Consider the following 26,614-nt stretch of genomic DNA (forward strand, 5'->3'; position numbering starts at 1 on the left):
AGTTCAGTTCAAATATCTTTATTTCGGCCACCAGGGCCATAAATGTACAAATGCAGATTAAAATAATAAATAAAACAGTACCAATCAGCACGAGGAAAGTTTGTCCTTAGTTACATTGTTGAAGTGACCTCATGAATAGTCTTACATTTGTGACCATAAATATGCAGGACGCCATGGATCACAGAAGTGATGATACTTGACAAACTGTAGGATTGTTTATATGCTTCACATCGGCACATTTCCTTTAGGATGGATGACACTATCTACTCAGAAGGATACACACTATCTCTTAAAGTATCTACGGTTGCCCCCACATGATGCAGACATTCTACTGGTGTCACTATTGATTTCTGAAGTTGATCTGAAGGCCCAGTTTGGTCAATAATTTTGTTGTGGTTGAAATTTTGTGCTGCTTTAGAATAGGAATTTACCTTTATTAGCCAATCGTTAAACTACGACTACAGAAATGCATTTTTAGAAGGTTTATAGTGCTGATTTCAGACCAAAAGGAAGTATAGTATACTGCAGCGTTTGCTTCCCATAAGAAATTTAAGATATTTTCTGTGCGGACAGGAAACTAAAAAGGTGAAGTATGCATTTCGCAAATCTATTGCACATAACCAATCGCTTCTTATGCGCGAGTAGATTTGATGGAGAGCTAACATTCTAAATATTTCATTGATAAATTTGTTTATGTACCAAAGATCTACAATCGGACATAATAGTTTTGGTTGGCTTTTCTTTGGCACAAGAAAATATCTTGAATAGACTCCTTCATTGGGTTGGTTTGATGGAACCTTTTATATTGCCTCTTTTTGGAGTAATAGACGTGTTTCCTCTTGTAGGTCAAACAGAGGACAGTTCGATGGTGGTTTAAGTGGAACATATGAAGGATTAGTCCTGATCAGATCAGATTTAGTATCCATTTTAAATGATAGTACCAATCTTTCTGTATGGCAGGCACTACTATGGCACGCTAACAAAGCACATACTAAAATGTGAATGTACGAATAAACTGAACAGTCTTTGAGGGCTGTCTGTAGTTATGTTTTTCCAATGTTCTAGAAATAAGGTCACCCCTCCCCCAACAGGAATGGGAAATTGTAGGGAGTGGCATCAGATTTTCAATGTTTTTTATCACTTGAAGAATTTTGTCCACTGGAGTGCAAAGATTTTGCAGGAGTTGATTTTCATTTTTGATATCTCCTTTGCTATGGTTTCGGTGGTTGCCTCTGCTGCTGTTAAAGGTTGGTATGGCCATCTAGGGGTTTGCACCCTTCCATAGAAATACCTTCTATTCCTTAGGTAGTATTGATGTTAACATTTATTTTTATTTTACTCTATCTAGGCCTTTAGCTTTCTGGTTTATTTTTCATCCTAACCATTTCTTCTTCACTGTGTTGTCTGAAGGATGTTGAACCAGAAAACAACATATCTTCAATTTTTTATTGTTCTTCAGGTTTCAAAGAGGATAAACAAAGCCATGGTGATCTCCTAAATGAGATTCTGTAACAACATGCTGTTGCTGAGAGTTCATCGGTATCAACTGTTGCACTCATTGATTAATTAGAGTCTAAAGGACCTATCGTTACCCATCTCTAAAAAATATTGTTGTCAATGTGAAGACAAGTCTGAGACAAAAGATTTCATGCAGTCCCATATCTCCATGTGATATCTACCCAGGAGAGCAGCTGCACTGGTGTTCTTTAGATGCGCAGAAGCTGTGCCGCATATATTTTTTTCCCCATTGCGTCCACTCTTTTACTTTGTGTGTCTGGGGGAGTAATGGAATTTGGAGCGGAGGCATGTTTTCTTCTGACTGCTGTTATGATGATGCAGCCAGGATTTGGTTCAACTTTAAGGAAGTCAAAGTCTTGCTTGGGAGTAGCAGCTTTCACAGTAGCAGGAGTCAGAAACTTCTCTTCAGCAATATCCAAAAGTGATGTCTGTGTACAGGAGGGAGATATGTGTTGAGTCAGTGTAAGGTGATCCCAATCATGATTTAGAGAGAGAATACGATCTATCCCTCTTATTGGAAGGTGTTCTGGATGGCTTAGTTTAAATTGGTGAAGATGGTTTTAATTTTCAGATAGGAGAGATGGAATTCACTTTTGAAACCCCACTGACTGGTGAAAGAACGAATGGTTCTAGATGTGTAGGCATGGGATTTCCAGTGGACGTATCGGCTTAAATGGGCGAAGTGGTAATGGATATGAAACTTGATTTTCATCCATTTGCAAGCCTTGTTCCCTGGAATATTGTTGTGAAGCTGCAGAATGTGTGGAAGATGACCGATATCACCCTGGAGAAGAAGATCACACAACTGGAGTGCTTCTTGACGTAGGAGGAGACCGATTTGACATTCTATGAGCCTTTTTTTCAACATTGATGGTGGTGGAGTTGTAGGTCTTTTTGAGGTCAGACAGCAATGCTGATGTCACCCTTCTGCTCGGCATTGACAATTGGGAGAACGTTGTGTTGATCTTCGGCATCAAGGGAGACGGTGAGTGTTGTTGAAGTTTCGCAGTTGATCCCTTGCTCAACAGCGATCACGTAGGTGCCGACCCCTCAATGCCTACACTGTGGGTTTCGGGTCGACGATCACCGTCGAAGAGAATGTTGTCGATGTTGTTGTCTATTAATTTTCTGTCTGAAGCACTCCCTCTGTGGGAGTATTTTTCAGATTGAGGACACTTACAGAGGAAGGACGAGAAGATCTTTCCAGTCTCTTCCTTTTTCCTAATCTACTTTCATATGTTGCATTAGACCTCTTAATCTGATGCCCTCTCGGTCTTTCAGTGTCTTCTTAGACTTTTTAACTATTTTTTTTAAACAAACGTCACAGCCTCTTATCTGATGAAATGGAGACAGGCATACCACACAGACTTCGTATGCATCAGATGCAGCTTTTTTCCTTACACACGGAGGACAGTTGGTGAATAAGGAGGCATTCTGACAGAAATTAAATTTCACAGTCAGGAAACTTTATTTTTTCCAGAGATGAGAAACCCTCAGAGGTGTTCATAAATTCTGTCTGAAGCAAGCCAGAAAAATAACTGGCTCTGGCAGGTAACTGCTGGGACAAGGCATTGTGGGTAAGAGTTCTTACTAAGTTCTAAAAGAAAAGGCTCTATTTTCACCTTTCTCATTGCAAGCCTATTAGGCTGAATTTTTATTGCGATGAACTCAATGCTGAAAGGAGTTTTTTTCATGGCAGAAGTTAACCATCTTCTTACAATGTCAAGAATTAAGAAAGAAAAGGGCATCTCTGACAGACTAACATTGTAGTGCTTTAAGAACTGAACATGGATTAATGACAATCTACCATGTTGATCTCAATAAGAGCATTATGTTGAAAGGAATTCCGGGTCCACACAGGCCGCGGGGAATTATTCAGCGATCAATGAAGATACTACGATGCAGAATGCAATTAGCACATGCAGCAATGACAGGCACTATTACGGCACACTAACAGACTACATGCTAACAATGTGCATGTACGAACAAACAGACATCAGTATTTGAGGGCTACAACACTGTGCATAACTAGAGCTAATGCACCACACTGCTGTTCCTGAACATATTCAACTCTCCAAGTTTCCAGAAACAATGGGGAAAAAACGCAACTGTAATACCCAGGGAGTAAGCTTGTTGCTGGTGACCGTAGGGACACTGCAGTTTCAGCAGCAATGTGCTTACAGGTCATGGGCTGGACTTTTCTTGTGTACCAAGGAGGCAGAAACAGCAGAGTGAAAGTAGATGGTTAGGTGGCCATAGCAGCACTGTCAGATCGTGGAGGAGGCACCGTCAAAGTGCTTTGCCCTACAGGGAGACAACTGATTGGAGACTCCTGAAAAAGCTAGGTGCATCACCAACCTGTAGGCTTATAAGGTGGTAGTTTATGAGTGGTTGTGGCCTAAAAAGTCAGAGTTCAGAAGAGGAGCTGGATGAGTTAGATAAAGACTTAATATTGCTGTATTTTCCATTTCTTACAGGCATAGTGGAAATGACAAATTTCTATGCGAATAGGAGGGGCCCACAACGTTCCAAGAGAGAGTGTAAAACAGAGGTCTTCAATCTGTGGGGCGCGACCCACAGGGGGGCCATGGAGTCCTGGGAAGGGGGTCGTGCATTTCCAGGCCTAACTTCTGCCTGGTGTACAAAACATGTGCTCTTCCTATGGACAAAAACACTGCGATCGTTAAAACACTCCAGTTACTTCAGCTGGAGTCTCGTGTGCTGTAAAAGGAAGAGGCCCAGCAGACAAGTAAAACAATCCCTCTAACAAGCCTTCTTTCCAGGGTGCCTGCTTGCCTGCTTGCCTGAATGAAAAGCAAATGTGTGCTAGAAGTTAATCTGCATATGTAAAAGATGCTTTGGAGAGGTTCTGGCTGTAGTTGCTCGAATCACTCCAAGCATTGTGAGGGCAAAGATGTGTTTTAGTTTTTTTGCATGGTGTTTAACAACTGAGATGTGAATGGGTACTTTTAATCCAACTGTATTTACAGAGCGCTTAATACCCAGAGGAGGAGTTGAGAGACTGTTATGCCAAAAAAAAAAAAAACATTACTTATGGTCTGATATTACTTTGGAGCTGATTTATGAGAGGCTTGTGCTGCCGGAGTGTCATTTAAAAAAAAACTTCGGTGGCACAAGCATCTCAATCATATCTATGAGGCAAGGCAAAGTCACCCTGCGTGGCTTTGCATGGCCTCATAGATATGGAGTAAGACAAAGCAGTGCAAGTCACTGCGTTGCCTTACTCTATGTCAAGTAGGCATTCCATGGGCATTGCAGTGGGTGTTCCCGCGCAACACCCATGGATTTTGACGCTGCCCCAGATTTGAAAACCATGTAAACCTGAGGCAGCGGCAAAACCTTATGCCTCCCCACGTAACGAGGAGAAATGTTTTTCATTTCTCCTCATTTTTTACTCTTTCCATGTATGCTGCATTCTGCAGCACACATTGAAAGAGGAAACCACCCCCATGATTGACCTTTGGTTTGCTAAACATAGTTTAATTTATTTCCCCAATGTAAAAATGATTTGCTGTGGGAACAGGGGGCATTTATGGTTGTCGATAGTTGCAGCGGCGGCCAGCTCAGGTAAGCGAGGTGGGGTGGACCGGGAAGTTGACAGACAACCGAATAGGTATAATTAAATAAAGAAATAATACCTATTTATTCCGTCATCTGTCTGCTTCCATCCCTGCCGCCCCTACTTCGCACCACCACGCTTACCTGACCGGCCGCCGCTGGATAGTTGGCAATGATGAGGAGGAGGTCCTTACGCCTAAAACGTCTTGACAGGGGGGTCCCGGAATCAAAAGGTTTGAAGACCTCTGGTGTAAAACAACCCGGAGGAAACATCTACTGGCTGTGATAGACATAAAAAGAGCATGTGCCTGTTATAATCAGATAATTATTGAAGCAAACATTAGGACATAAAACTAGTGGATCTTTCTTAAACCAAGAGTTGACATTCAGTCTCTGAAATAAGGCATTTGGCCTAAGGATTTACCAAACCTGAAGGGAACTATAAAACTCTTTGAAATGATGGTGCTTCCTAATCAGTAATAAGAAGGTTTGTGAGTACCAAAGGCGGTAACGTTTTGTAACCTATAGCAGTGGTTCTTAACCTGTGGTCCTGGGATCCCTGGGCGTCCATGATGCCTACTCGGGGTGGGGGGTGTCCAAAAATTAAATATTAGCAGATTAATGAAGTGTAAATAATTAGAGAAGCTAAATGTACACTTGACATTTTAAAAAAGTTCTGTAAATGTGAAGAATTGTTTTAATATTTGAGGCTAAAAATTTTAATTAGTACCCTTAGATTGATCCGTCGATGCACAGCAAGTGCATCACACAGAATATAGTATGGACAATGAAAGGCCTCCATTGAATTTAGAAACGCCCCAACCCTTCTCTTAAAATTTCAATTTTGATTTTTGAAATGTGTGTTGTGAATGAAATACATTATTTCATTATTTGTGTATTTGTTTGATGAATGTTTGTTTCTGTATTGCTTTGCAGTTGAAATCATCAAAAATGCTTAGGATGGGTTCCCAGGCATTCAATAATGACTCAGTGGGGGTCCCCGGATTCCAATAATGATTCAGTGGGGGTCGGCAGGTTCCAGTAATGATCAAGTAGGGATCGCCAAAAGTCAAAAAAGTTAAGAACCACTGACCTAGAGCAAATACATGCATTTATCTGTTGAGTTATCCTTCTGAACAGGCAGTTGAGGCAGGGGCGTAACACAGGCCCCCGCATCCCCCGCAGTGCGGGGAGGCCCCCGAGCTGAAGGGGGCCCCCTCCGCCCAGGACTCGGGCCTTCGAGTTCCGGATTAAATCTGGAATGGGGTCCCCTCCGTGTACCTTGCAGGGGGGGGCCCCCTCAGCTTTTGTTACACCAGTGAGTTTAGGGCGTCAGAATGTTTGAGGTAGCACTCAACCAGTGCCTAAAGACTTTGCAGACTGAATCACTGAAGGGTCCTCAATCCTTTATACCAGTGTGAAACAGCTTTTGTACTGTGATTATGTTAAGTGTCTCCATTGATTGATTTTAGTAACTTATTTGATACTGAAAGAAACAGTACTATAGAAAATTTGGCCGATGTCCACCACAGAAATAGCTGACACTGTTGGGGATGAAGTTCCCCAGGCACGCATACAGGCCTTGTGGGGTCAGTAGCTGAAAAATGCTGGCTGTAAAATATGCACTGATTGAAGCCAATGTAAATGGCATAAAAAATGTATTTTCAATAAAGGGGAGGCTTAAATAGTGCATATAACCCCTACTTTGAATAGACAGCCATGTTTGAAGGTACTAAAGAATTTCGATTCCCACAGGACTTAAACCTTCACTGCCGAAATGTAAATAACTGTCAAATTAGACCTAACACCACAGTTGTTGCCAATGTTGCATGTTTGGCGGGCAGGAGTGGCACTGATATTTCTTGGGTTTAAATAATATATACAATATTACATCAGCAATGAAAAAAAAATCAGGACCCCACACTTAATTAACAATACCAGAGGCATAGACCATAATGTGTCAGAGTTCATACCTACATATGTTTATTTCACTATACATTGATTCAAAGAAACCGGTACTAAAAAGCTGCAGTGCAGAAAACATTGAAAAATGTAAACACATTTTACTTACAGCTTAACAACAATGTGGAAGGAGAGTTTAAAAAATAAATTATACCCGCTTGCCCAGTTGTTTCCTGATCCTTGTTTCTGGCAAAACTGCGATTGATAATCGTATTTCCAGCGCCCGGACCTGGTGGCCATAGACAAGGTTTGATTGATGACTTTTGGCTCCATGTCAACAAGTACAGTCCTGGCAACTGGCACTAAGAGAAGTAGTGGAAAGACATTTCACATTTTATTTCATCAAACAGTGTCCAGGCTCAGATCAGTGAATAATCAGGCTAATGCACCAAAATGCTCTAACTTAGTTTGCTTTTGAAAGCCTTCTGTTGGCTGTGGCAAGGTACTGCAGCTAGACGCTTATATGGTATTGGCTAAAGAAAGGGTTATGCACCTGTTTCACATACATAGTATTTATAAGAAGACATATACTTTATGAAATTCATCTTTGTTCAAACTTCCAGAACCGTGGACACTTCCATGCAGTGTTCCCAGAGAAGATCATTTCTTTTTAAAGAAGGGAGACCCAATAATAACCTTTGACACTGAAATATCATTGAATTATGAGGAATGTGAATGTTTGCAAAATATCATTTCAAGTATTTGAAATTATGTTGGTTAATTGAGAAAACTTTAAAAAAGTGCTGTCTCACTTATTTACATGTTCTGTGCGCCTCTTCACAATAAAAACAGTTGTGAGTAAAGGTTATTAAAACAATGATTTCACTGAGTTGATTCAAACAATTCTCCAGATTTATATTGTTGAGGTGTTTTAATGTCTATGTTGGGTGTTACAGTGTCACAAAGGTTTTCACTAATCTCTTAAATGTAAACTACAACAAAGTAAATTAAAAGTCAAATAATTATTACCACTAGTATATTACATTCATACAGATCATAAACATTGGATCAACACATACAAATATTTTTTACTAAAACCATATTACACCCAAAAGTCTTGATTCTACAGTAATTTATCCAACTTAATTTTAAGCTGGTTTGTTGAGGCTGCAAGCATCAGATCTGCAGGAAACCTAAATCCTCATTTAACTTCTTAATATAAAATCTCTCTTACTATGACAACAATTTAAAATTCATTGCCTCTTTATAAAAATAAGTTTAAAAAATGACTAAACCTATAAAGAATACTTACAATAAAGATGATTTAAGTAATATAAACAAAACTATAAACTGGTGGAATATTTTGTGGTCCTTGGTGCCTAGATACATCTTAGTTTAATGAGGTGTATGATAAATTATCAACAACAAAAAAAGAAAAAAAAAAAAAAAAAAAAAATTTTTTCTTTTAGTAATAATGAAAGACCTTCTAGTCACGTTTCTGTCCTATGACTAAACCCAGCACCTATCAAAACACATCAGATAATATGCTTGCTTTGGATGGTCGTATCCCTTACCGGTGTATTTCCTTCATGCGAATTGCACATGAACACACTTAAAAATCAAATCCTTACACTCATAAAATACAGGTGATAAAATGTCCTAGTTTTCAAATCATGAAGGAGAGGTTATTTAGTGGGAGAGGAAGTGGTCCGTCGGCTGCGCTGCCGCCTCTGATGCAGGAAACCAGGGTTCGAGCCTCGAGGTCGCGTCCACATCCTGTGATTCTGGGCAAATCACTTAATCTCCCCGTGCTTGAATGTGTAATGTAAATACGGTGCTATGTAAAGCGCTCCAATACCTTCAGGTCGAGTTTGCGCTATATAAATATGCAACAAAAAAAAATAAAAAATTGGTCAGCTGTTAAACTAGCGCTTTCAATTACCATTAGATGCTTTCACATTTAACCAAATTAAGTGGCTAAGAGCCCTCAAAAGTGGTTAATGTGCGAGAATGTGTTCATCTCAAAGAGCATTGGGGAGCAAACTGTCACAAAATATAGATAAAATACTCAATCAAATCCTTTGGCAAAACAAAAGATTTTCAATGCAAACATTTTTTATATTGAAATGGAATTGATCCACTCGTCCATTAACAAAGTTCAGTTTTCACACTGATAAACAAATCACCTTGAGAATGCACCGAAAGTAGCAGCCAGTTTCAGTTTCTTACAGATAGCAGTTTAAAAACTTGACAATGACAGCCCAGATCACGTTTCACATTGAAAGCTATTTAAAACTTAACAGCCAACAGGTTTCACTGTAACGTCTACTGTATCAAGACTGTGAAATACATATATCAATAAATGTTTTAAACTAAGATAAAGGCATCAAATATTTAAAACTAATGTAAGCAAAATTATTAAACAATTCAAGTATAAGAGTGTATTATTTCAATTGAGATCATTATTAAAACGGTTTCTTGTTTGGATATAAAGGCAAAATTATTATTATACAAGGAACAATTAAGTTTATGATCTAAGGATTACGTGTTTTCCTATTTAGGATTTCTCATTAATGATATTTGTATCGCATTCGTAAAGTAATCAAATTTAGCCACCCAATGAAAATCCCTTTACATTCCATTCTCAAGGCTCCTTGATGTAGATCTATCTGTATATCTATCACACACTCAATAACTGAACTCTAGGCCAATGGTTTGCATATAAAAATATATAGTGGTTTTATTTTAGAACCAACAATAGGTATCAAAATATACTTTGTCAGAATGAGATGCTTTAGTTAATACTTTCAATTGGCAATAGACTTTTGAATGCAATAGTTACAGTTGTTGCACTAGGCAACGCAATTTCAAACACAATTATAACATTGAGCTCAATGGGAGTTTCTAAGCAAATGCAATTAATTACTTTTTGGATTACTTTTCTTACCACAGGACTGGATCCTAGATTCAGTCCTGGGACATCTCCTGTAAACAGTTGAAAGAATACGTTTGTTATACAGGCGATTTTTAAAGAATATTTGTTTTTTTCAAAAATCGACAAAGAATTTCTGGCAAAAAGCAGGCAATGTTATCCTATGGAGGAAAATCAAGTTAGCGGTAAGTACGGTTGTAATTACTTTTCAGGGTCAGTGCTGGGCATCAAGATCCAGCACTGTGATCTCTCCTGATAGCAGGTGAGTAATTTCATTTTCATTGCTCGGCTGATTTTTAGTGAATATTTAAAAGTTTCAAAACTAGACACTTAATAGAATTTCCAAGTGAAACCAGTCAATGTTACCCTATGGAAGAAAAGGGAGTTTTCTGCCTTTGGGTAAGTACTCAACTGGCAGAGTTAAGGTTCTGGGCATAGACTCAGGGGTCTCCCAGGGTCAGGTACGTACAGTTGTTACACCCTCAGCAGCACAGGGGCAACCGGGTGCAGAGAGAGTTAGGCCCATTGTTAGCCTATGGCGGCCAGGGGGCCTTTGGTTGGTGGCTGCTGGCAAGCAGGCCACGCGGCTGTGGGAGCTGGGCTCCTGGTCACTTGCTCAGAGCAAGTGGGGAAGTAGATGAGGATAGAGGTTGCACTCCCAGGGGCACTCGGGCGGTTGGGTGCAGGGTGCTTTTGAGCCGTCGGGCGCTCAGTGGATTCCTATGGAGAAGCTACAAGTTGAACAAAGGCTGCAAGCTCGGGGACGAAGATTCTTCAGGTGCGACCACCACTTCGAGAGGTAAGTTGGGAAGCTGTAGGTTAGGTAGGCACCCAGGAGCTGGGCACAGGGGGCCACTGGGCGCCAGGTGCAGGGGTGCCTTTTCGCGTCGGGAAATCTTACCCTCCGCTGATCACGGTTGGTGTCGTAATGAGCGTCAAGGTGGGTACTTGGGTGCTGGATTCTGGGTCACAGTCATCGGGGGGGGACGTCCTCGGGGTCTTTGTCCACTCAGGAACAGGCCAGGCTTGGCAGGTGCAGAGTGTGCAGGGTTCGCGGTTACTGGCTGGTGACAGGGGTTGTTGCTTGTTGTTGAGCAGGACTACTGCTCGTGGGAGTCCCAGTCTTTTTAGAGTCACAAGGCAGTCAGGTCCTCCGGGGTTTTTGAGGTTGCTGACCACTGGGGATGCCGGGTTTCAGCAGGAGCAGGTTCGAGGGTCGACAGGCCTGTAGGGCTGGGGCCAAGTCGGTTGGTGTTGCCCTCTTGTTAGCAGCTACACGGCAGGTCTTCTTTCCTCTTGTTCTTCTGGCTTGTTTCGGATTCGGGATCTGAGGAAGGAAGGTTCAGGGTGCCTCTAACAGGTAGGTAAAGGCCAGGGACCAATGGGTCCCTTCCCTGGGGTGGGTACACCCCCTATCCTGCCACTCTCCTGTGGGAGGGGGACAGTAGCCTAGTCCTGATTGGGCAGGGCTCCCCATCTTCAAGATGGCGAGAGCCCGGAGATGTGCTTCACCGCGCCTCCCCCACCTGAGGGGTGGGGTTGGCAGAGGCTGGCACATCCCCTTTCCTCCCTTGGGGTTTCCCGCCAGTCTTCCCGCCAGAGTGGGGGCCAGAACCAGTGGGGACCAGTTGCTGAGTACAGTAAGTGGTCTGGAGAGGCTCACAAAGGCGGCATGCCTTTGAAGCTTCCACCTGCCCATCCTGGGGGTGGAGACCTAGCACCTCGCCCAGTACGTGCATTGTTGCAGGCCCAGGAGAGCGGATGGCTCTCTACCCAGGGGTCCAGCAACATGTCTGCTCGGTGGCAGCCTAGGCAGCCTCTCAGGCAGGGCGTGGATTGTGGATTAGGTTCAGGGGGCATCTCTAAGATGCCCTCGGTCGTGCATCTTACATTAAATCCCACACTGGCATCAGTGTGGGTTTAATGTGCTGAGAAGTTTGATACCAAACTTCTCAGTCTTCAGTGTTGCCATCATGGTGCTGTGGAGTTCGTGTTGACGACCTTCCAGCACCATATACTCTTAATGGCAGAACTGCACTTAGTGCCCAGGAATGGACCGGAGTACTGTAGGGGTACAGGGCTCATGCACCTGTACCCTCACCACTGGCATAGTGCACCCAGCTAGAGGGGTGACTGAGGTATGCCAGGGCAGTGTGTTTGTGGGCATGGCACACAGGGATGTTTGGCATGTCGACTCTGTTTTGTTCTGCACCAAGACACTCAGCCTGCAAAGGCAGTGTGTGTGTGTCAGCGTACAGGGCCTCCAAGGGTGGCACAATAAGTGCTGCAGCCCTTAGGGGCCTTCTCTGGTCACAGGGCCCTGGGTACCTAGGGTACCATTTACCAGGGGCTGACATGTGGCCAGAGATGCCAATTGGGTTTTGGCTGTTAGGCAGTTTTAGGGAAGGAACACAGGCCCTGGGGACCTGATTGGCAGGAGCCCAGGGCATACCAAGGAAAAGTGCATCAGTTATCAGGCAAAAAGTGTGGGGGGGGGGGGGAGTGGGTTAATGCAACAGAAACCCACTTTCCTACAACATGAATAATGCATAACATTTTTATTGTTTGTGTTATGGCGCCCGGCATACGCTCAGGTTGCCCCTTACCCTGAAACAGGATAAAACAGGAGCAACGATGTTAATATGATACAAAAAGTGGCGGAACAGGAATCTTTCCGCAACAATGGCACCCCTCACTCCCAGTGGAGAATTGTTACAAATATCAGATCTGATAATCAAATATTTACAATCTATAAACAATGTCAAAGGCGTCAAAAAACATGATTGAAATTCATAAATAATTATTTACCGAGTGGCCAACTGAAAATGCAGCTACATTATCAATCCATCGAAAACTATACTCCTAATTGATAAGATGATAATCTCTAAAAGAAGCCGCCTGAAGTATAACCATTATAATATCAAATGATATCATTGACGCTAAGCCAAGTGCAGATAATACAATCCCATGTCGAAAAATACAATAGTGAATGTTGGGAAAAGAAACACCTCCTGTGGAAAAAATAATATTAATAATGATAAAAGGTAAATATATATCCCTCCATATATATATATATTCACTGAAAAAACCATAGGTTTCACACATGTTATAGTTAGCGGAAATTTTACTGATAAAAAACCAATGAAATTCCCCCGTTATAGTTAGTGCAGGCAACTATAACTCACGCGACCGCAATCCTCTGCTGATGCTAATACTGTATTTAGACACTTATTTGCCCATGTCTTCTTCCATACATTTTTAGCTATACATATATTACAAATATTTTTTTTTCATAAAGACACATATGTCATCAGCAGAAGATTGCGGTCGCGTGAGTTATAGTTGCCTGCACTAACTATAACGGGGGAATTTCATTGGTTTTTTATCAGTAAAATTTCCGCTAACTATAACATGTGTGAAACCTATGGTTTTTTCAGTGAATTTGCAAGGTTTTTTAAATGCTAATTCCTAACTATAACGTGTGTGAAACCTATGGTTTTTTCAGTGAATTTGTACGGTTTTTTAAATGCTAAGTTACTTTACGCCATTCGTGGCGTGCGCGCCCACTTAACGCAGTTCGTTCCGTGCGCGCACAGTGAGCACGCGGTGCGCTTCGCGCACCGCGCGCCCACTTTACGCAGTTAGTGCCGTGCACGCACGGTGGGCACGCGGTGCGCTACGCGCACCGCGTGCCCACGTTACGCTAGATGGGCCATGTACGCACGATGCGCTTCGCGCACCGTGCGCACATGGAGGACATATGATGCACTTCGTTTTGAAAGGTAATATTTTAATTTTTCGTATATTTTATAAGCCATGCACAAATGGTGCCCTTCGGGCACCATTTGCACACGGGGTGGAGAGAGTGTGGATAATTTTTTTTTTTATTATTATTTTTTTTAATATTTTAGTTTATCTCATCTCTAATAAGCCATGCACAATTGGGGCCCTGCGGGCACCAATTGCACACGGGGTGGAGAGAGTGTAATCGGCGAAATTACCGAAAAAATAAAAATTCCGTTTTTGGCCTTGGAGGATCTTTGGGGACTCCCTCAACATGGCTATGTGTGTGGGAGCTGTCTAAACAGCCCCTTTACATGTTTTTGGGCTTTATATTTTAGAAATCACTCTCAGTGCGAGAGAGAAAATGGCGGCCGCCGCTTCCTGGTTTCGGCCGATTCGAATGTTTCCTAAGATCTAAGAGCCAATCAGAATCGCGCTCGCGCACGCCACCGTACGCGTACGGTAAGCGTACCGTAAGCGCACCGTAAGCTGGCTCAGATATATATATTGATTTAAAGGCTATTTTCTCAGAATCTACTGAACAGATTTACACCAAACCTACAAAAGGCACTTCCTTGACCTGAGGACTACCTCTCTGCCAAATTTCTAGTAATTCTGTTCAGCCGTTCGGGCTGTAGCCCTGTCTAAAGGTCCTATGGAAAAATGCATGGGAAAAACGCGTTTTGGGACCCCCCTTTTATCTCAGCCCCCCGAGACTTTCAGGGTAGGAGCGGTGCGTAGCGCCCCACCTATTTTGAAAAATTCGCGAGGATTCGTCGACCGGCGCCAAAGTTATTCAAAATAGAATGTTGCGGATTTCCTATGGAAACGTGGTCCTAACTATAACTACCTACGAGGGAGGGAGGGAGGGAGGGAGGGAGGGAGGGAGGGATGGAGGGATGGATGGATGGATGGATGGATGGATGGATGGATGGATGGATGGATGGATGGATGGATGGATGGATGGATGGATGGATGTAAAGGGCAACCTGAGCGTATGCCGGGCGCCATTACACAAACAATGAAATGTTATGCATTATTTATGTTATTTAATTCACTGTTTTACCATCAAAAGCCAAGTTTATTTGATTTTACAAAAATTCGGTATTAGCGATTTCGAAAACCGCCAATGATTAATGCCATGAAGTATTTTTTCTGTTTCTATTATGACGTACGCGGATATATTGTGCAATGCTTCCGATGCCCTTTGAACTTGACAAAGGGCGTTTCGGCTGAAACGCGTTGTTCGGTTTGTTTTTTTCACTTGGAATAAACTACTGGTATTGAATTGGTGTGCCGCCTTATCCTTCCTGCTGGTCTGGATTTTCGTATATTCTTAGGGGTTCTGTCAACCCTGGCAGGCACCGACACTTCATTGGCAGGCTATCGGCATTCTGACAGCGTTTGGCAATTCGTCGGGATTATATGCCGTTCCAGCCGCTCCAGTGAGAATCTTTCCAGACTTAATCGGTATTACGGAGTTCACGGAGAAAACGGTGAGGGACTTCTGTGGGCTGATTTCGGGAGGACCACCGCAGTGCATGGGTCGGAGGACATTGTTGGCTGGGATAGCTTCTGGAACTTTTCTCGCACTCTCACCGCAACAAATTATGATTAAATTGAATATTTCGACTGGAGCAGTGCCACTCAGCGATTATATACAAGTCAGTTGGGTCTATTTAGTGCCAGTATGTTCCAAGTGTGGGAATGAACGAATGGGAGACCGAGAGACAAGCAGTGGCGCTTTCTCGGTTTAATGAAGATGCTGATATAAGCCAAACTTCGACAGTTATTGGACCTGCAATTAGTGGTGGCAATGTTAATCTAAAACAAAACCTTAATCTTCTTGAGAAATTGGCTAAAAGAGAACTCACTATGTGGAAGTTGGAGATGTTCCCAGGGGTTTGCGAATTGCCATTATCCCCACGTATGAGAACCACAATTTAGATCTCCTTACGGAATGGGCACTCTTCATGGCTAAGACATGTAAGGGCATGTTGGAAATGCTCATAAAATATGCAAAGATTGATTTGAGTAAAACAAGGGATGAATTAACAAATGTTCGGCTACAGCTGGATCCCCACAAAGAAGACCCAATAGTAGTTGAATTTTTGAAAGCACTGGAAGGACGACTTAAATCCTACGAGGACACAATTAAGATCAAGAAACAGCGCAAATTCCTGCGGGATAAACGGAATTATGCTGAGGGGAGAATCCTGATATATGCCAAACGATTTGACTGGATGCAGAAAGATCGGCAATTTATGCAACAGCAAAAAGCGCGTGAAGTAGTATCCACTGATTCTAGTTCTGATGTGAGCTCTGACTCAGAAGCAAGAATATATGGCGCCCCTTTAGGTGCACGACCTCTGACTTTTACACGAATTTCAGATATTAAAACAACAGAAGGAGCAAAATCAACACGCTCAGCAAAAAGAAGAATCAACAGGAAGAGGGCGGGGAAGACCAAAAGGAAAAACCGTCAACAGAAAGAAAAACAACGCTTAACTAGAAGGGGCGGTCGTAATAAAATCTGGCACAGGAACCTTCCATTATCAGAAATACCTGACCAATCCATTATTAACCTATCAAAACGTGAATTATCCACTGAAGAAAAGTCCCTTCTTCAACTCAGACTATCATTTTGTCCTGTCACAGATTGGAATTATGTGGATAGTAGAATTGATTTGTTCCTTTATATAAGGAAATTGAAACTCATGAAGTTACATGCCACATGACTTAATCATAGTAATCAACATCTTACAATCATGTCAGATCAAATAACAAATGGGTCAATGGATTGCATGATTAGTGACACAGATGCCATTCTGGAACTACAGGAGTAGGATAGTGACAGAAATGAGAATCAAACTGTTGGTATAGGTGATACCTTGGCAAATATCGGCTTTTCAGTAAGTTCAATGTGCAGCAGTGGTTTCAAATTGAAATCTTGCTTCAATCCCAATACACTCCACGTTAATAGTGAAGCCTTCCACTCAGTGATGGTGCAAGAGTTGATCAAACTAAGAAGTGACCAAAAATATCGAATTAAGAACAATCTGACGCATAAACAGCGAATGGCAAGATACATCATTGATAATAAAGCCCTCTGATAAAGGGGGAAACGTCGTCTTATGGGACATTCAGGACTACAAGTCAGCAGCAATGCGACAATTGACAGACAGCACTTGTTATGAAACGGTAATCTGCCAACAATATGGGGACACCATTAAAAGATACCATGAAATGCTATACAACTGGTGGCATATGAATCTCATTGATGATGATGAATTTACATTTTTGAAGAACGATAATCCACGGGTCCTATGTTTGTACCTTTTACCTAAGGTGCACAAGCATCAAACGAAAGCACCTGGGAGACCTATTGTATCCTCCAATGGGGGCTTATTAGAGAACAAAATCTTTTTGGATCATTTTTTAGGCCCCTACATTAAAGATTTAAGATCTCACTGTCAGGACAGCACAGACTTTTTGAAGAGGATTCATGACGTAAAATGGGAAAAAGAATTTTTGCTTATTACTTTGGACGTTTGTTCATTGTACACTTGCATTGATCAGGAACAAGGGGTAAATGCTTGTTAAAATTATCTGCAAAGAAGGCTTAGTGCACTGTATGAACACACAATCATGCTGAAACTCACGATGTCGTATTGTTTAAATGAAAACATCTTTCTGTTTGACAAAGTCCTATATCGCCAGAAGTCCGGGACCGTGATGGGCACCTGCTTCGCCCCCAGCCTAGCTAATCTATTCCTGGGCTGGTGGGAGGAGCAGGTGGTCTGGTCCGATGCCAATGACATGTACACTTGTCATATACCGTTATGGCTAAGGTATATAGACGACCTCTTCCTCATATGGGATGGGGGAGAAAATCTAGCCAGAAGCTTTATCTCCAGTTTATCAACTAATGACTTGAATCTTAAATTTACATCCCATATGAGTCATACTCATTGTGAGTTTTTGGATATACATGTGATGGTTCAGGGTGACAAGTTGGTCACAGAGCCTTTTAAGAAAGAGACTGCGGGCAATAGTATCGTACATGCCCGCAGACATCATCCTACCTCACTCTTGAATAGCATCCCATATGGAGAGCTATTAAGAGCCCGCAGGAACTGCAGTACTGATGCGGGTTTCGCGAAGGAGTCCAGCAACATGTTAGGGAGATTCAGACAGAGAGGCTACTCTGAAAAGGTATTATCTGTAGCCAGACAGAAACTTGATAATGTTAATCAAACAGAGATCCTCTTCAAAGAACCAGATACGGTGAACCCTAATGCAAGAAAAACCACTCCCAGAATGATTACCACCTTTAATGATAGAGCTGGTAAACTTAGGGGGTAATGAAAAAGCACTGGAGCCTTATTCAGGCCGATCCTATTATAGGCAAGAAAGTTGGCGCCTCTCCGACTATTACATTTAGAAGAGCACGTTCCTTAAGGGACAAATTGGTCAGTAGCCACTTTCAAAATGATAAGAATGCAGGATGGTTACAAATCAGTAAACGCTTTTACAGATGCCAGTTTGCAAAGCCTGTAGGTATAGTGTTAATAGTAAGAGCTATAAGCTATCTAACGGAAGGGAACAATCCATCTCTAAATTCATTACATGCACATCTAATCATGTAGTCCACAGTCTTGAATGTCCGTGCGGGCTCCACTATATAGGGAGCACCAACATTTTTTACAACAAACACAACAGTGACTACGTTGTTGAAATATATGTGAATAGATCGCATCCTTTAAACATAGTAGGGGTGGTGATAGGGACAAACAGCTGAGGATCCTAGAATCAAGATTTATTATTAACCTTTATACTAGAATACCCTTTGGCCTTAATGCAGGGGAGGAGTTAGCCACGCATATAGGGGTAACGTTTTTCCTACCCTGATACTGTAATCTATTGTTCCTGTCGAACAAGTTACTTACCTTCGGTAACGATGTATCTGTAAGAAACATTAGTTAGTTAGATTCCTCACCTTAGAATATCCCCAGGCGTCAGACTGGATCCGGAAGATTTTTCGTCAGCAATACCCCTTGCGCGTCGCTAGGCGTCGTCTGCGGCTCCGCGTCCGTCGTCGGCGTCGGAATGACATCGGAGTACTTAGACGCCGCCCTCGCGCACTGACGTCAGTTCTTGTACATAGCCTTCCGCGCCAGGAACGCAGAGCCATGCAAGATACAGACACTGGTGCCAAAAAATTCTAGGGCCCTGAAAGGGATAGCCTTAACCCTAGATGTCAGTTCGCAGAACGGGGAGGATGGGTGGGTCGGTGAGGAATCTAACTAACTAATGTTTCTTACAGATACATCGTTACCGAAGGTAAGTAACTTGTTCAACGCACTTTTTGGGTCCAGACGGTGGAGCCTCTCTTCCTCTTTGGAAGGATGCGGAAAGAAGGTGGGCAAGGTGACAGACTGCCCAAGATGAAAGGGGGTCACCACTTTCGGAAGAAAGGAGGGACGAGGCCGAAGGACAACCTTGTCCGGATGAACAGAGAGAAAAGGAGGCTTTGATGATAAAGCCTGGAGCTCACTCACCCGTCTAGCCGAGGTGATGGCTACCAGAAAAGCAGTCTTAAGCGTCAGCAGACGAAGAGGACAATTATGAAGAGGCTCAAAGGGAGCGCACATTAGAAATGTGAGAACAAGATTCAAGTCCCACTGAGGCATTACAAAAGGGACAGGAGGGAACGTGTGAGTAATGCCTTTTAGAAAGCGTGTAACTACAGGGGACTTGAAAAGAGAAGGTTGATCAGGAAGCCGCAAGAAGGCAGAGATGGCAGCAAGATAACCTTTCAAGGTGCCCAGGGCAGAGCCCTGCTGGGCCAAAGAAAGAAGAAAGAGGAGAACCTCAGAAAGAGGGTGGAAAGGGGATCCACAGCTGTGCACCATGCCACAAATTTGTTCCACCGGCAGGCGTATACCGTCTTTGTGGAGGGACGCCTGGCTGCCAGAATGATATAAACAAATACAAATAGGGTCTGAGGGAAAATATTTAGAGACCTTCCAGGATTCCTAATCCCCCTTTCCAAATATTCAAATACAGAATGAAATCCGAGGTCTACATCGCAACCCTTGATACAAATTCAAGAAAGTTGCCACTTAGCAATTGCTCCAACAGTAAATTTAAGAAGTAAGCATGTAAAGGAACAGATACACAAGAGTGAAGACAAAAAAGATGTAAGAGAAAAAGGAACTTGATCTAAGGATAATCAGCATCCCATCATTACACTCTGAAAGTGCCCAGTGTCATCATCTGGGGTACCAAACAACTCTTCTCAACAACCTCCTATGACATCGAGGTGATATGAATGAGTTGTATCCTCTTACCAAGCATTCATCAAAGAGAAGAGGAAAAAATATTTAGAGTCCAATGCAAAAACATTTTTAGGAAAAATTTTTGTATTATATAAAGTGTTTTTTAAAATAGAATAAGCAATTGACGAACACAGAGTATATAATTCTAACTTGTGTCCCATCAATCGTGTTCCTATCTAAAAGCAGTGTATGAAAAAGAAAAAGAAGAAGCAGTTGGAGACGTTTACTGCTCCTATGTACTGGTCGACATGTTTCAGCCTTCGGGAAGACTATCCCTGGCTTTCTTCAGGACCTCATAATCAAAGCTTCTAGTCGTAGGCTTCGCAAAGAAAAATGGGTTATTACTATACCCTTATAGCTGTTTCCAATTCCTCACTGTGATTATTGATCTATTGTGACATCTAAAAACAACAAAAAGATGTACGTTAAGGTTTTGATTTATACACATAATCACATAGTATTTAGTGCTTACATCTTATGTCCCCACTACTCAGAGTATCTACAAAAAATAATAATAATAATCATGCTTACCAATAAACATTGAGGAAAAAACCCCACCTCACTTGGCACCAGCTCAAGTCAAGAAAAGAGGCCCCGCTCTGAAAACAAACGTGAGCCAATAAGAAGACAATCAAAGAAAAATGCAGTCTCTTTAACTCTAGAACAGTAAAGTACTAGGAAAGGACAAACAAACCGCTTGACCATGTCCTTTACTATTTAAGTATTAAAGGCAGGAGCTTGTCAGCGCAGCAGCAATTGGCATATTAAAATCACAAAACGGGGTATGGCATGAGAATGATGCAACAAATCTCCAAAAACGAAAGAGCACCTAAAATAAATAAATCCATCTGGTTTTAAATGTGAAGACAAACCAGTGGCTCAAAAGCTCGTAATTTATTAGTTAGAGTCCAGCATTGTTAGCACTATTTTGGTATAAAGCCAAGATAGAGCGGTGACTAAGATGGTAAAAGAGTTTGACATGGTTCTAAAAACCAGTTTGAGCAGCGTATGCACGGGCACGGCTTTCAACTGACAAGAGAGAAAAAGCCGCAGCCGGTGAGCCAGTCATTTAAAAAAAGCTGTGAATCCATACCTGTCCGACGGGACCTCCGGCAGGAACTCGCGCTGGGATGGAGGTACCGGACGTGACCAGACGGCTAAATTTTATACCGTATGTTGAACAAACAACACCTGTCGGCAATCAGCAAAAGATACGCCGTAAGAACTTCCGGCGCTTGAAGTATGACGTATGTCAGAACTACAAAACGGCATCATGATGGCCGGTAATTGTAGTTCCCAGTAGAAAATGTTTGTTTATATGGCAAAATATCCATGGGCAGTTTTTAGTGTTAGCACAATGACACTTGGCGACACGCGTCCTCTCTATGATTGATTACAGGACTGAGTGCAACCAAGAAACAACATGTTTTGACTTAAAAATAAATACCATCACGTGCGCTAAAGTAAGTGCTAAAAAACGTTACAGATCGCAGCTAGTACCTAGAACAGGATCGATCTTCGCGTCATTTAACAAATCGTAAACAATGTCAAAGCATAAGGGGCCCTATGTCAATTCATAATTGCTTAGTGGGATCTGAAGATGTTCACAATTGTGTAGTAGGCATTGGTACTGTTTAAACAGAGAAAAGCACACGTTACAGATCGCAGCTAGTACCTAGAACAGGATCGATCTTAGCGTCCTTCGAATGGTAAAAAATGTCAAAACATTAGGAGAGTTACGAAGGGGCCCTATGTCAATTCGTACTTGCTAAGTGGGATGTTCACAATTGTGCAATAGGCATTGATACTGATTTATCAGAGAAAAGCACAAAAATCAATAAATTGAAGATCAAAGGAACCCTCTATCAATTTGTGATTACTTCATGAGGTATGATGGTGTACTCAATGGTGTGTTGAAAAAGGTGCTTGGTTTAAGAAAAATATTTCTACATAAACAGATGCTTACGTCAGAGTTATGATGAAAATAAATCAACTCTTACTTCTTACTTAGAGACATCCATGGTATTGCGTCATTTAGACCGCGTACATCACTGGACAATTTAAATATCCATCTCTGCTCTCGTAGAAACAAGAAATTGGACACATCACTGACATGTGGTGGAATATAAGATTTTTCAAGCACAGTCCAATTAAAATCACCTGCATTGTGGCCCTTTTCAAAAAAGTGTTTAGTAAGTTTTGTCATGGTCTTTTTGCATCTAAATGTGCCTTTATGTTCCTGCATCCGTAATTTAACTTTCCTCGTTGTCATGCCAATATATTGAAAAGGACATGGGCATGTAATGAGATATACCAAGTTTTCACTATTACAGTTTGTGAAACTCTTTTGTACCCATGGTTTGGTAGTACCAATGTCAACAGTTTTAGACGCTTGAGTTTGTGGGCAAACGGCACAGGAGCCACACGGATAGTGGCCCTGGACCGGAGGTAAGCCCCATAGGGTAGTGTCTGCTATATGCCTCTGATCACATGGTCGAGTGTGGACCAATATGTCTTTTAAATTGGTACTTCTTTTCAAGGAAAACAAAGGTAATGGTATTTTGTCTGTGTGGCTGTTCAAAATTCGCCAATGTTTGCGAACACTTTTTTGGATCACATTCGTTAATGTACAGAAGGTAGTCACACAGGTTAAACGCTCCAGTGGAGGTTTACTCACTGGGGGTTCTAAAAGAGCCTCCCGGTTGTTATTGGAGGCTCTTTTATAAGCTCTCTTGATCAGTTTTTTGGGGTACTCCTTCTCGTTAAGTTGTTGTTTAAGATTGTTGGAATGTGCTTCAAATCTATCACGAGTAGAACAATTCCTCCGAATACGAAGGAACTGGCCGTAGGGTAAGTTCTCTCGGAGTGATTTGGGATGTTGGCTGTCAAAGCGAAGCAGCGAATTGCGTGCCATTGGTTTGCGATACAGTTCGCTTTGTAGACCTGTGGGAGTGGCGAAAATGGAAAGGTCTAGAAAAGTAATCCTGTCTTTTCCCACTTCTGCTGTAAATCTCAGAAAATCATTCCTAGTATTGAGCCACTCTTTGAATGTAATGATAGACTCAGAACTACTGCGCCACACAATTAAAATATCATCGATATACCGTTTCCAAAAACGGATCGATTCAAAGAATGGATTAGAAGTGGTCAAGATGTGTTCTTGCTCAAAAGTATGGACGTAAAGATTCGCCAAGCTAGGCGCGAAAATACTGCCCATACTGGTCCCAGAGGTCTGTAGGTAGATAGTGTCCTCATATTTGAAAAAATTGTCCTTCATAGCCAATTGGGCCAAGGACATTATGAATGGGACTGGTGTTATAGAGTCTAGAGTGGCATTAGTCAAGATGTTGTAAATGGTGTCTAGGGTCTCGTCTTGCGGTATTGACGTGTAGAGTGATTCTACGTCAAAAGATTGACAAATTCAAAAAAGATTTGTTACGCTTTAAACACGAGGTAGATCCGTTTTTGGAAACGGTATATCGATGATATCGCAAACGAATGGCACGCAATTCGCTGCTTCGCTTTGACAGCCAACATCCCAAATCACTCCGAGAGAACTTACCCTACGGCCAGTTCCTTCGTATTCGGAGGAATTGTTCTACTCGTGATAGATTTGAAGCACATTCCAACAATCTTAAACAACAACTTAACGAGAAGGAGTACCCCAAAAAACTGATCAAGAGAGCTTATAAAAGAGCCTCCAATAACAACCGGGAGGCTCTTTTAGAACCCCCAGTGAGTAAACCTCCACTGGAGCGTTTAACCTGTGTGACTACCTTCTGTACATTAACGAATGTGATCCAAAAAAGTGTTCGCAAACATTGGCGAATTTTGAACAGCCACACAGACAAAATACCATTACCTTTGTTTTCCTTGAAAAGAAGTACCAATTTAAAAGACATATTGGTCCACACTCGACCATGTGATCAGAGGCATATAGCAGACACTACCCTATGGGGCTTACCTCCGGTCCAGGGCCATTATCCGTGTGGCTCCTGTGCCGTTTGCCCACAAACTCAAGCGTCTAAAACTGTTGACATTGGTACTACCAAACCATGGGTACAAAAGAGTTTCACAAACTGTAATAGTGAAAACTTGGTATATCTCATTACATGCCCATGTCCTTTTCAATATATTGGCATGACAACGAGGAAAGTTAAATTACGGATGCAGGAACATAAAAGCACATTTAGATGCAAAAAGACCATGACAAAACTTACCAAACACTTTTTTGAAAAGGGCCACAATGCAGGTGATTTTAATTGGATTGTGCTTGAAAAACCTTATATTCCACCACATGTCAGTGATGTGTCCAATTTCTTGTTTCTACGAGAGCAGAGATGGATATTTAAATTGTCCAGTGATGTACGCGGTCTAAATGACGCAATACCATGGATGTCTCCAAGTAAGAAGTAAGAGTTGATTTATTTTCATCATAACTCTGACGTAAGCATCTGTTTATGTAGAAATATTTTTCTTAAACCAAGCACCTTTTTCAACACACCATTGAGTACACCATCATACCTCATGAAGTAATCACAAATTGATAGAGGGTTCCTTTGATCTTCAATTTATTGATTTTTGTGCTTTTCTCTGATAAATCAGTATCAATGCCTATTGCACAATTGTGAACATCCCACTTAGCAAGTACGAATTGACATAGGGCCCCTTCGTAACTCTCCTAATGTTTTGAAATTTTTTACTATTCGAAGGACGCTAAGATCGATCCTGTTCTAGGTACTAGCTGCGATCTGTAACGTGTGCTTTTCTCTGTTTAAACAGTACCAATGCCTACTACACAATTGTGAACATCTTCAGATCCCACTAAGCAATTACGAATTGACATAGGGCCCCTTATGCTTTGACATTGTTTACGATTTGTTAAATGACGCGAAGATCGATCCTGTTCTAGGTACTAGCTGCGATCTGTAACGTTTTTTAGCACTTACTTTAGCGCACGTGATGGTATTTATTTTTAAGTCAAAACATGTTGTTTCTTGGTTGCACTCAATCATAGAGAGGACGCGTGTCGCCAAGTGTCATTGTGCTAACACTAAAAACTGCCCATGGATATTTTGCCGTATAAACAAACATTTGCTACTGGGAACTACAATTACCGGCCATCATGATGCCGTTTTGTAGTTCTGACATATGTCATACTTCAAGCGCCGGAAGTTCTTACGGCGTATCTTTTGCTGATTGCCGACAGGTGTTGTTTGTTCAACATACGGTATAAAATTTTGCCGTCTGGTCACGTCCGGTACCTCCATCCCAGCGCGAGTTCCTGCCGGAGGTACCGACGGACAGGTATGGATTCACAGCTTTTTTTAAATGACTGGCTCACGGGCTGCGGCTTTTTATCTCTTGTCAGCTGCAAGTTGAAAGCCGTGCCCGTGCATACGCTGCTTAAACTGGTTTTTAGAACCATGTCAAACTCTTTTACCATCTTAGTCACCGCTCTATCTAGGCTTTATACCAAAATAGTGCTAACAATGCTGGACTCTAACTAATAAATTACAAGCTTTTGAGCCACTGGTTTGTCTTCACATTTAAAACCAGATGGATTTATTTATTTTAGGTGCTCTTTCGTTTTTGGAGATTTGTTGCATCATTCTCATGCCATACCCCGTTTTGTGATTTTAATATGCCAATTGCTGCTGCGCTGACAAGCTCCTGCCTTTAATACTTAAATAGTAAAGGACATGGTCAAGCGGTTTGTTTGTCCTTTCCTAGTACTTTACTGTTCTAGAGTTAAAGAGACTGCATTTTTCTTTGCTTGTCTTCTTATTGGCTCACGTTTGTTTTCAGAGCGGGGCCTCTTTTCTTGACTTGAGCTGGTGCCAAGTGAGGTGGGGTTTTTTCCTCAATGTTTATTGGTAAGCATGATTATTATTATTATTTTTTGTAGATACTCTGAGTAGTGGGGACATAAGATGTAAGCACTAAATACTATGTGATTATGTGTATAAATCAAAACCTTAACGTACATCTTTTTGTTGTTTTTAGATGTCACAATAGATCAATAATCACAGTGAGGAATTGGAAACAGCTATAAGGGTATAGTAATAACCCATTTTTCTTTGCGAAGCCTACGACTAGAAGCTTTGATTATGAGGTCCTGAAGAAAGCCAGGGATAGTCTTCCCGAAGGCTGAAACATGTCGACCAGTACATAGGAGCAGTAAACGTCTCCAACTGCTTCTTCTTTTTCTTTTTCATACACTGCTTTTAGATAGGAACACGATTGATGGGACACAAGTTAGAATTATATACTCTGTGTTCGTCAATTGCTTATTCTATTTTAAAAAACACTTTATATAATACAAAAATTTTTCCTAAAAATGTTTTTGCATTGCACTCTAAATATTTTTTCCTCTTCTCTTTGATGAATGCTTGGTAAGAGGATACAACTCATTCATATCACCTCGATGTCATAGGAGGTTGTTGAGAAGAGTTGTTTGGTACCCCAGATGATGACACTGGGCACTTTCAGAGTGTAATGATGGGATGCTGATTATCCTTAGATCAAGTTCCTTTTTCTCTTACCTCTTTTTTGTCTT

At 41.8% G+C, this 26,614-nt stretch overlaps 1 protein-coding gene across 5 annotated transcripts in view; it reads right to left on the reverse strand.

The window, feature by feature from the left end:
* The window catches only part of TUBD1 (tubulin delta 1), a 247,878-nt gene that overhangs the window by 143,623 nt on the left and 77,641 nt on the right, over positions 1 to 26,614 (reverse strand). For 3 of the 5 annotated variants that reach the window (XM_085649409.1, XM_085649411.1, XM_085649410.1), the window contains exon 4: positions 7,214 to 7,361. In XM_085649409.1, the coding sequence (XP_085505535.1) occupies positions 7,214 to 7,361 (148 nt within the window). Of the gene's footprint in view, positions 1 to 7,213; positions 7,362 to 8,573; positions 8,770 to 26,614 lie in introns of those variants that run through there. The other 2 variants (XM_085649412.1, XM_085649413.1) reach the window with 2 other exon arrangements.

The sequence above is a fragment of the Triturus cristatus genome, chromosome 3_2 (assembly GCF_964204655.1).
Source record: "Triturus cristatus chromosome 3_2, aTriCri1.1, whole genome shotgun sequence".
Lineage (NCBI taxonomy): Eukaryota > Metazoa > Chordata > Amphibia > Caudata > Salamandridae > Triturus > Triturus cristatus.